This window comes from Spea bombifrons, chromosome 2, assembly GCF_027358695.1.
Source record: "Spea bombifrons isolate aSpeBom1 chromosome 2, aSpeBom1.2.pri, whole genome shotgun sequence".
NCBI classification, from domain to species: domain Eukaryota; kingdom Metazoa; phylum Chordata; class Amphibia; order Anura; family Pelobatidae; genus Spea; species Spea bombifrons.
In genome coordinates this window covers 92,824,545-92,837,005 of record NC_071088.1, presented here as the reverse complement: position 1 = coordinate 92,837,005, position 12,461 = coordinate 92,824,545, and the positions used below count along the sequence as shown (strand labels likewise).

Sequence of the window (12,461 nt, the reverse complement as noted above, 5' to 3'; positions counted from 1 at the left end):
TTCTGCTCTTCATTCCCAATCCGGCCCTGACCATGGGAAAATATGGATGCAAAATTTAAATGTAGCAATATGTGCAATATCCTCACAGCCAACTAGCTCCATCACTGGAGTTTCAAGTGTTTCCATGAGACCCCAATACCATACTATCTCCCTTTCACCATTCACTGTGCTGTACAGCTGCAATATTGTTGCTTTTATCTGTTTTAACTTTTTAATTTTTTTCCCCTCAATGTATTACTTTATATTTCACAATCAAAAGCTTGCAAGCAGGGCCTTCCTTACCTAATGCGTCCACGTGCCCCAGTATGCCAATTCTAGTTTTGTGTGCTTAATAATGTTGTAAAACTACAACAAAAATACATGGATTCATGAATTTATAAATAATAATGATAATCACAAGACGTTAGAATAAAGTCACGTGTAAGTCCTCTTGCGGGGGTGTGTGCAGTGGGCGGGGCCCAATCTCCACGGCGTGCTGTGCGTGTAGTGATCGGTGGGATCCTTGCCGTTCTAATCGGAATGGTTCTGCAGGGTGGATTCTGCGCATTGGAGATTGGAAGGAAGAAGAATCATAGTGTGTGTGCGTGTGTTGCGCAATAACCCCCCCCCCCTCCCTAGCAAGCCGGTGTGGGACTCCCCTGCACAGTGTTGCTGGGAAGTGGTTAGGATCCGGCAGCTGGCATAGAAGACTTAGCCCTGTTGTCCCTGCACTGCATTGATCATGCACAGACTCGTCTATCTGCTGATCCCTTGGATCCCCTGGATACATGCTGAAGACAGCGCCATGGAGGAGATCGCCACAGAGAAAGAGGCAGAGGAGAGCCACAGGCAGGACAGCGTGAGCCTGCTGACATTTATCCTACTGCTGACTTTAACCATCCTAACCATCTGGCTATTTAAACACCGCCGGGCACGCTTCCTGCATGAGACTGGGCTGGCTATGATTTATGGTGAGAGAGCAGCGAGGGGTGTCCGTGCAGTGGGCTATAATGTGGTTATTACCCGGGGATCTTGGTGATATTAAGAATAATACACTGTGGGATACACTGGCTGTGATGTAGATATAAAACACACAGAATGCTGCAGGGGGAGTGACATGTTGTGGCATCTTGTGGTGACATGCTGAGCTTGCTATAAGGAGACACAAGAGTGTAATTCTACTCCTATTGTTAGAAGAAGGAAGTGACAGATTTTAGTCTTTTTGCTGGACAAGGTCATTTTCTGGCAGCAAGCTATTGTGTTAAGGAGTCCTAAAGGATGCTGCAGCCAGGACATTCTAGGTGCCATTGGATGATGAAGCACAGCATTGGGATCTAAAAGTTTATGTAGCATTTGGAGGCCTTATCGTATTGACTGGAAGGATTTGGGCTCCATCCTTGCGTGTAGCTGTAGTACTTGCTGAACACAATAGCAGCAATGCAAGCTGTAGGAAGAACTCATTAGCATTTGGTTTTGTCATTAGGAGATGACTTTAAAGGCAGCTCACCAATCATTTTACTTAATCAGACATATGATATCTTAATTCCTACTACTTTGGTTACTACTACAGTCTGTGGTGTAAAATACGCTGAAGGGTGTTTAATGAGGGGCTTGGATAGACTGAGTTCTGCTGTGTGTAAATACATATTTTTGCTTTTTTTCCCCCTTGTTTAAACAAATAACACCGTTATATTTACCCTTGTCATTGTACTCTGTTATTGGAGTGTGCAGAACAGCTGGTTCCACAGGTTATTGATGTGGGTCCATTGTTGTTTGGGAGGTGCAGAAGGTAGTCACTTGACTATGCTAGACGGTCATTTCCATTAGACTTCTGGCACTTAAAATATTCATCAGCTGATCTTATTTCAGATGGATTTTCCGTAGGTGTAGCCTGCCTTGAACTATACTCTCAGCCAGAGACAATAGTCTGGTCTTCCTATGTTCAGCATAATGGTGGTGTGTGTATGTATCTATCTATGTATGTATGTGTGTGTATATTCATATATAGTTGGTGAACTGCCAGGTTATCTTTTCTGGAAAATGACTGATTAATGGGAAATCCTGGCTGCTAACCGCACTCTAGATTTTCTCTTTAGGTGATTGAATGCTGTTCCTAAGATTATAAAAAAAAAACGTAAGAAGTCATCTGGTAGCTGGTAGGTTTTCCATTATTTTATATACAAAATATAATGGGCAAATATGTAGCAGCTGGTGGGTGCAAGTCTAGCACTACTGGTATGAATGGACCATCATTGGGTATGAGTTCTAAAACAGTGATTAAGGAATTCCTAGGACTTGTACAAATGTTCAGCTGTCTGCGTAACAATAATATACAAAAAAACAAAATACTGTCTGCGCTTCTCACCCTAATAAAGTTGGCAACAAATATATAAACATAATATAAATGAGAGGTTTTGGTTATATGAATTGACCAAAGCATAATTAAGCTCACCCGCCACGTCAAGGCACACTCTCAATAGGGGGAGAACCTACTCTCACCTCCTACATAGTGGGCACACAAAGCAGTTTATACTGCTACCAAAACCTTATTAATGTGTTGGGGGAGGTGCAATTAAACCGCCTCCCATTTAACCCCTGGACAGCAAGCTGCAACCAGACTGATGAGGAGCCAACAACCTCAAATATGTTCAAACAGGGAAAAGAAAAAATGTCGGTGCGCTAAGCTAGTCTCAGGCTCAAATAATACAAATGTATAATATGAGGCCTACCAAACAATGTGAGCATGCTGCAAATACAGTATGTTGGGTGTACAATGTATACAAGAAACAAAATACTCTCTGCGCTTCTCACCCTAATAAAGTTGGCAACAAATATATAAACTTAATATAAATGAGAGGTTTTGGTTATATGAATTGGCCAAAGCATAATTAAGCTCACCCGCCACGTCTAGGCACACTCTCAATAGGGTGAGAACCTGTTGAACCTGCATAACAATAGTAGGCAGTCAATGGGAAGTTTATAAGACAAATATTGCTTGTTTTAATAAAACATAGTCCAAAAAAATGGATGGCTTGCTTTGCTGATCTTATAACAAAGCAAGACATAGAGGTCTAGCATATGTTTTTAATATATCTTGTGTTGCACTGCCAATATTCAAATACTTGGGATATTATCCAGAAAAAATGGTGTGGAAACGTATAGAGGGATTCTTACCTAGGGTGGCAGGAATGAGGGAGAGACAGAGGACCTGAGGGGAAAAAAATCCAAACACAAGCTTGGCCCGGCCTAGGACCCTTACGAGTTGTAATACAAAGAGGTAGGAAAGAGGTTTAGTGGGTATGTGGCTTATAGAATGTTTCAGGAGGTTGGCTGGTAGTTAATGGCCTAAGGAATATTGCTTAATCAAAGTGAAGGAATTAATGATTGATTTGCTGGAGCCTTGTCCATGAATCCCCACGGTGACCATACTGTATTCGTGAAGAGAACAACTCCTATAATCCATTAAATGGAAAATCTATATTTTTCTATTACAGAAATGGTTTATTTGTGTCATCTGGAGTCTCAACAGACCACTAATACAACAACTTACCGTCATTTTTTTCTTCTTTCTTTCAGAGCAGGCATGTCTTATCTGTTCCTCACAGGGAGGTCTGTGTCCTGTTTAATGCCAGATTTTATTGTTAGAATCTGTTTTTAGTGACAATATCTTAAAAAATTAAATCTTATGAAATCTAGAATTACACTTCATTTATTAATTGCTATATCTGAAAGGAAATGTAATTTCCAAGCTTAATGAAGGGAACAGAAAGTAGATATGAAATGAGGTAAAAAGTCCCTGCACAGCGATAAGCAGAATTAGTCGCAAATGCACACTTTTATAATCTTTCATGCATAATAAAAATTGGCTCGCTCTCTGTGGCCTCGTAGCGTGTCATGAAATCATGTGTCTCTCCGCAATCTGTGTGAAAATGATAATGCTGAGTATTATCAAGCCTCTGCTCTACCACTGGTTTTATATTGTGCACTTTGTTCTGAATTTACATATAATCACCAAAATAGCCCTTTTCATATTCTCTGTTACATTTTAGCTCTGTGGTGTGATGCATCCGATAAAGCATAGTAATAATTGTCAGCAGCCCAGACTTAAAGGGGCTCTGGTATTAAATGTGTGACACTTGGATGTAAAGTGTATTGGGGTTTTTTTTCGCTCAGCTTGTAACATATCCTGTTGGATGCCTCAGGTCCTGTTGCAAAGTGTCCTGGTTTTTGCAGGACGGTCTCTGGTTTCACAGGACAGTGATGGCTTTTAAGCACTGTCCTGCTTTTGCTGACAGTGGGGATCATGGGACGGTTGTGGAAATTCTCTAACTTCCCAGTGAGCTGTAAAATCAATGTAGTATTGCAACTTCTACATGGCCACCTCATGACATTCCGAGGAGGCCACATAGAAGCTGAGTGCTGCAAGGTGGTTCTTCAGGTATGGTAGGCATGTGGTCCTTCTTGGCTTTAGTCTTGGTCACTCCCTGCTACTAGCTGCTCCCCCTGACACAATTGTTCCAATTCAGATCTATACCACATATGTGTCATAGTTAAACTTGAATAAAATTGAATAGTGCATCTTACACTATCAATGGAACAAAGTATATTTACTAACCCGGGAAAATGCAAGTGAACTGAATTTTCTGATTTCACTGCACTATATGAGCCAGCCCCTGATGGTTTTTCTAGTTAGACAGTGTATATGTACAGTAAAGTAAGGGTGGTGATGTTGGTTTATTAATGAACCGTTATTTTAAAGGAATAGCAATGCTAAAAAAAAAAAATTAAAATGAGCTGACCAAGTCGATTTTAGGTCAGTAGATCTCAATAATGATCCCAGCAAAACACAAGTGGCACGACAGCCTGCTAAACAACCTTTTGGATACTTGTGTGTGTGTAGCGGGCAGGATTGATGAACACTATAAACTTCCGGTAGGGAGGCGTCAAAATATCGTTCTAAAAATGTATTTATTTATTTTTGCAGATAACTGTTCCATTGAGAAACTGAAAAAATGAACTCTGACACCCAGTGGTGGTCATGTAAAGTTTCACTCCCACCCCAATTCTGATGCACTCTCCACTAGAATAAGCCATTTTGTCCAGCATGCTTTTTATTAAATAACAAACTCACACCCTACTTTACACAGAGTGATCAGAAATAATCTGAAAACTGTATGTCCCTGGAAGAAAATGGCTGAGAGTCCTTCCAGTTTATTGAAGCATGTCAGCAGCTTCTAGGAATTGAAATGCTTATTTGATCATACCATTGTGTTTTAGAATATGTTCATCATTTTTATCATTTCTATTATGTCTAGTATAACGTTGCCCAATTGTCGTCGGTTTCTTTTTCCTTTTCTTATGCAGCCGTTTCAGACCAAGGATTTTGTGGGTTATTATTAGAATTGGCTAACAAGGGTCTCCCCGTAAATTCGGATCCAAAATCGATTTTATTTCTTTTGTAGTTCTAGGAGGCTTTTGCTTATTATCCTTTGAAGCGCACTTGGAATGTTATAGCTTAGTGCTCTAGGGTTTTGCTGAACCTATGAACCGAGCAGAATACACGCCATGGGAAAGAGAGATTTAATAATGCTAAGCTGGAAAAACGGCACTGCCTGCAGCTGATTGGTCTGTAGATGTGTTATCTATGAAACAATGCGGCAAAACATGGACATGTAAATATAAATACATGCAATGGATTTATGGAATGGTGGAGAGAGAGGGAGATGTGGAATCCATTGTGCTTAAAGGGACACTCTTGTATCCCCGACAGTCACTAAAGCACCGTAAAGGGAACGTTTACTGTCCCAGGAAGCAAAGCTGGTCTGGCGGATGACATCATCGTGGCCTACAGCTGTATATGCGTGGCCACATGCAACTTTTTGTTGTTTGCCTAGCATGCCTACCCAGCCGCTGTCGGGTGAGTATGAGGTGATGTCTCCCAGATGATTGGGCCTGCCAAGTTGCTATTGCAAGAAACAATTCATGATAAAGTTGCTCCCAGCTTCTTATGTGGTCTGATGATTTGTGCCACTGATTGGCTAATAAAAGCAGCCAATCAGTGGCAGGAAAGCACTCCTATGCAATTCGAACTAAGCACCGCTCCATAGGGTTTTATGTCTGAAGGCTCCATGGTTCTACTAGGGGTCTTCATATGCATTATGACCATTGACGTGTAGTGATCTTAAGTCACGAAAATATACCCAACTACAGATATAACTAAGATATTTATCCAGGGATATATTAATGCATGTTTTTTTATTAGAAGAAGCTTTAATTTTTTTTTCTTTAAATATATTTTGTTTCCTTTGCTGTTATTAATGCACTTCAACTTTTAACACACACATGGAAGTGAACCAAAACCGAATTAAACATGTATAATTAAGATAACCAAACAACTTGGACTGCCGTGGGATAATCCAACCCTGCTTTATACCGTATATCTTTGCTTGCTTGTTTGTATGTGTATAATTATGGAATGTGTGTGTGTATGTAAATGTGTGTGTGTATGTGTAGAGTTTCATGTCTTATTCTCCTCTTCTAGAAAGCAACATTGCTATTATCTTGGTGTTAGCTGAGGGTGATGGAATTACATCGACTGTAGCCACATGATTCAGTTTTAGAGCAACAGCTTATGCGAATAAAAATGTCTACACACAAAAGGATCTGCAAATTGAGATAAACGTGCCAGTTAGCTTAAGTGCTAATACGTAACAAAACCCTTACAATGGCGAGGTAGAAAAAAATGGTGTGGAATGCAGATACTGAGAACAGGAAATTGATGGCTTCCACTTATGGTCTATAGGTGAAACTTGAAAACAATTGGAAACCTCACCAAATGTTTGCTCACCTAAATGCTTGTATTTGATTCTTTTTTACATTTCAATGTTGCGTGCCAGAATTGTTACTGAGTATACCTGTTTCAAAATATCTTCACGAAAACCAGTTGCGCTATCTCTACAGTTTGATGATTGGTCTTTTTTGTTTGTTTGTCAAATAGTAGCAAAGTTTTTGAATTCTTTCACAGGCCAATTTATCAGTGTGTCGCAGTTCTGTCTAGATAACATGAGAGAGCACAGTATTCTTTATTTTTCATGGCTGAGCAATTAACTGTACACAAGAGGTGAATAACTAGACAATATTAGATGTAATCACCATTATACAATATTTCAAACCTTCTTTAGAACTCATTAGTTTCCAGCTTTCTGAAATCTTGTAAAATCTCACACATTTTCATATCTTCATATGTTAGGAATACCGGCTATGTACTAGGCCAGGGGCGTCCAACATGCGGCCCGCGGGCCAAATTTGAGGGAATGAATCTGTGAATAGAGTATATGAGTGAGTATATGAATGAATGTGTGTGTGATAGCATGGATGTGTAAGTGCTGGAACCTAGGCATGATGGCACTGTGATTGCTGTTAGCAATCACACTCCTATCATGCCAAGTCAGCCAGTACATGCTGAAACCTAGCTAGCTGCCCCCTTGTGTATTGATGCTACCAGCAGTATGGGGTCTGCACATCACTTACAGCCACCCTGTACCAGCATGTACTGGCTGACTTGGCATGATAGGAGTGTGATTGCTAACAGCAATCACAGTCCCATCATGCCTAGGTTCCAGCATTTACTGGTTGGATGTGTAAGTGCTGGAACCTAGGCATGGTGGGACTGTGATTGCTGTTAGCAATCACACTCCTATCATGCCAAGTCAGCCAGTACATGCTGAAATCTAGCTAGCTGCCCCCCCTTGTGTATTGATGCTGCCAGCAGTATGGGGTCTGCACATCACTTACAGCCACCCTGTACCAGCATGTACTGGCTGACTTGGCATGATAGGAGTGTGATTGCTAACAGCAAGCACAGTCCCATCATGCCTAGGTACCAGCATTTACTGATTACCTGGGTATGATAGGATTGTGATTGCTGTTAACAATCACACTCCTATCATGCCAAGTCGTTTTGCTATTTTTTTTTTTTTTCAATTGTGGTGTGTTACCTACTTTTATTAAAAATGTGAGTTTTTATTATTTTTAAAGGTGGGGGGTCAGAATTTTCATTTTTGTACATCCCTAGAACTAATTTTTCTCACAGTGAAAAATGAGTGCGGCCCGCGCACGTATACAATTCTGATGAAGTGGCCCACTGCAGAAAAAACTTGGACACCCGTGTACTAAGCAATTGATATTCACTACATCACAGAATACAAAACAGGAGTTCAGAGTGATTACAAAAATTCCATTTTCAGAAGTTCAGTTGTATAAAGTGTATATTGTTTTGCAAGCAGTGTTATTAAGGTCTGTTAAGGACCTCTTGTTGAGGTCTGTTAGGAAAGCAATATGGCTGCTTCCCTTAAATTCATTACTAATCCATGTCAAAAACGTGCAAACTGAAACATAGCCAACTATGTTAAATGTCATCATTTATTTATTCACTAAAGTGCAAATGATATTGCATGTTCCTTTCATCATTTCATTTCTCTCATGTAATCAGGGACGTATATAGACCAGTCAGCGCTTCCTATGAAGACTCCAGAAATCAAAACATTATAATGTAGCAATTTTTACAAGACTCTTGAATCTGACAATATTGTCATGTTCTCTGCTTTACTATATGATACTACTAATAATAATATAATGTATTTTTATACTATTTTTTTTGTTTTTGTAACTGCTATCCAAGTACTGCATAAGAAAATTTCCGGATCATGTTCACCACCACATTGTGCTTTATAAAAGGTCTTTTAGCTTGTTAAAAGGGTGCATATACATTTTAATTTTATTTAGAAAAGTTTGTCTTGTGGAAGCTGAGATCTATGTCAGAATGTGATACAGGTGACATTATCCAATCAATTTAATTATTAATAGTGTAGTCCGTTTCTCTTCCTGAAGTTCTGTTCTTTCACTTTGTTCTTATTAAGACCACCTGATCTGATAAGAGCATTAATAATAAGGGATAGATAACTTAATGGAGACTAATAATCATTCAGATCTTGCGCATGTGCTACACAGACAACTATATATTCTAAAATAGTTTTTAAACTGGATATAAAATAGAGAGGACAATGTTAACTTAAAAATAGAATTTCAGATTATATTTTGTTTTGCAAGTCTGTGTAATGTTCATTATGTTTTTATCCTTTTTAGTAAAAAAAAATAGCCTAATTGACTGACTTATTTTAGCACACCAAGTGAACTAAAAATGAATGGAACCTGATATGTTTCCAGCAGAGTTCCTTCATTTATGTGTGTGATATCTGGCTTTTCTGGTTATGTCTCAACCCGGGACAATAAAATTGTTCCCTAGAACAAACTGCCAGAATTCCATTTCTCGTAAGAGATTACATGGCATGTTTATTTTTTGGTTTATCATAGTTACATTTCTGTTCAAAATATCTACAGTTTGTCTGTCAAAGTTGTAATTGTCTTGAAGATACCCGGTTTAAAAAATAAAGGACTACCTAACCAGGGATTTAGGCTAGCAGTCTGGGTTTTAACGAGAAGTGACCAGTGTTACTAGACTTGAATTACTAAATGTGATTAACTCTTTCTTCTTCTTCTAAAGGGCTTATCGTTGGAGTCATTTTAAGATATGGCATACCTTCTACCAGCAGCTATGAGAAAGCAGTCACTTGCTCTGAAGAAAAAAAGGCGTTTACGACACTGCTCGTCAATGTTAGCGGGAAATTCTTTGAATACACTTTGAAGGGCGAAATTAGCCCTGGGAAGATCAATAACGTGGAACAGAATGATATGCTGAGAAAAGTAAGTTAAAGCATATTTATTTGTAAACCTTTCAGGGTGAATTCAAACAGTCTAAACTCCCATTACTATTTTATTAAGATCTCGGCTGGCGCTATCCTTCAGACTAATGACATCACAGATGCATTAGTATGCCTTGCCTGTTCTATCCTGTAGAATTGGGGAGAACTAAATGTTAATTTTAATGTAATACATGCTTATTACTTTCACCTGAAAAATACATCCACCCCAAATGAGGTTTATGATATTGGTTTAGCCACTGGAGCTAATGGCTGACCTTACCCGGTGAGGTCATACTGGCTGTCAGCCGTTGGTCTGTGGCTATGATTGCCTTAACACTCACTGAATAAATTAGACGACTGAGTATTGCTGTTAATGTAGGGCTGAAACGTGGCACGTGTTTACTCAAATATCGAAACAAGATCCACCATGCATAAAAAAACGAATACAAGTGGCCACCGTTTAACTGGCTCTTTGCTTGAATTTGTGTGTTTGCGGATGTTTTGTAAACTGTAGAAAATTGCACTTTGTTCCATTATATACCGTATTGGCTCGAATATAGGCCGCACTTTTTTCCCCCACTTTAAGTTTTTAAAGTGGGGGTGCGGCCTATATTCGGGGTCTAGTGCGGGGCCCGTATCCTACTCCCCGATACGCTCAGACAGCCTCCCCTGCCAGCACTTCCCATGGGGGGGGGTGCCGGCACGGGAGGTTGTCTAAGCGTTTTACCTCTGCCCACCCCCGACTTACCGGAGCAGACTCCCGGGTGTCTTGCGGGGCCGGCGGGAGACATCTACGCAATACGCGTATGCAACTTCCGGTACCGGAAGTTGCATACGCGTATTGCGTAGATGTCCCTCGCCGGCCCCGCAAGACACCCGGGAGTCTGCTCCGGTAAGTCGGGGGTGGGCAGAGGAGGACAGTGGTAGCATATCGGGGGGGGGAGGGAGGACAGTGGCAGCGTATCTCGGGGAGGGAGGACAGTGGTAGCATATCTCGGGGAGGGAGGACAGTGGCAGCATATCTCGGGGGGGCGACAGAGTGGCAGCATGTTTTTTTGGTGCTTTTTTAAAGAAAAAAACTTTTTCTTTAAAAAAGCACCAAACTTTTAGGGTGCGGCCTATATACGGGGGCGGCCTATATCCGAGCCAATACGGTAGCTAAGTTTTGGTTTTGTTGCATACCCTCTCACATATGTCTACTTTACAGAGTGAGGCCTTATCCAACGAACACATTACATTTTACATTGCAGTAATTTTAGTGAAAAGTTTGGTGAACTGACTATTACTAAACATGAGTTTATTTGTGATTTTTAGGAAACACTTGAGCAGAGCTTATTTTGAAGGACTTGAGCTTCTAAATACTAAGGATTTTTGCTTTGCCCTTGGCAAGTGTTGTTGGGATTTGCAGAACATGTGTTACAAAGTGGACCTACTCAAAGCGTATCCAAAGAAATTCCCAGTGTAGCAGGATCTCGAACGCTTTGCAGTTAACTTATCATGTTCTTAAAATCATTGACCTCTCTCCTGTCGTATTATATCAGACATCATTCTATCCACTTTAGACTGCTCAGTGAGTTGAGACTCTGAATCAGAACAAGTTTTAACCAGCTCAGAGCCAGACCAAATATGTAACAGACTGGAGTCTTATTATTATTATTACTGTCACACAATGCCATCCTAGTATTATATTAAAGAGGTCATGGAATTGTTAAGACTCTCCAAAAAGTCGTGTAGGCAAGACAAAATATATGTATGCTACTCTAGAAATGCACATGTATAGTTTACAAGAAAGGCGGGAGTAATGTTGGTAGCAACCCCCCCCATCTACATCACAATGCCTTTATTTTCAAATGTGATATAATTTGCATTTGAGGTCATTCAACTTATGTAGCGATCTATCCAAACCATTCTATCACTCTATACAACTGCTGCAGCTTGCGGTGACTTATCATATGCAAATTATTCTTTGACAGTGTTTTTTGGATGTGGACATAAATTATGTTGTTGTTAAAGTCTACCTGTTTCCTTCAAAGATTCTGATACCTTCTGTTTGTGTTTTAGAATTGCTGTCAAAACTGAATCATTATGTAGCAGCTTATTTAAGCACCACAAAAACCCAGAGTGCAGTCATGTCCGTTTTTTTGTCTTCAAGTCCCTTTTTAAGTAAAATTCTGCAGCCTGTCGGTGCAAAACACTTCCTAGTTGCCTTGGGTAGTTTTTAGGGTGTGTAGGCAAAACAAGATTGTGGTAAGACATGGACTTACATTGTAACTAAAAAATAAATAGGAAACCAATGGGAGCTTCATTTTTTTTTTTTTTTTTTTTTTTTTTTAACCAAATGAAATAGATTTTGCATTATTATAAACGATAAATCGGGACTTTTTCCTTGTTATTATAAACCGTGGTCACGCTTAAAAAGATCTCTCTATCACGCTCTGACGGGGGAGAGTATGAATCAGTCCACAGTCTAAACATCTGCTTGATTTGCCTATATGGTATTACTGTCTTGGTTGGTTAATTAACCTTCACCTGGCTACTGACATCCTAGTTTCAATGCATAAATCAGTTTTTAGTGAAATTTGTCCGGTATCTGCCCATACAAAGGTAATTGGAGCCTCGCACCCATTATTACTGGGGTGATTCCAGTGGTGCACTAGAGTGGGGGGGGTATGTTATAGAAATCATTCACTACATAAGGAAAGCATTGTTGATTTTCAATTA

At 39.9% G+C, this 12,461-nt stretch overlaps 1 protein-coding gene across 2 annotated transcripts in view; it reads left to right on the top strand.

Annotated features, from left to right (window-relative positions):
• Window positions 1–481: 481 nt before the first annotated feature.
• The window catches only part of SLC9A7 (solute carrier family 9 member A7), a 30,180-nt gene continuing 18,200 nt past the window's right edge, over window positions 482–12,461 (top strand). For both annotated transcript variants that reach the window (XM_053455192.1, XM_053455191.1), the window contains exons 1-2: window positions 482–950; window positions 9,542–9,741. In XM_053455192.1, the coding sequence (XP_053311167.1) occupies window positions 722–950; window positions 9,542–9,741 (429 nt within the window). In that variant the 5' untranslated portion in view covers window positions 482–721. The remainder of the gene's footprint in view (window positions 951–9,541; window positions 9,742–12,461) is intronic.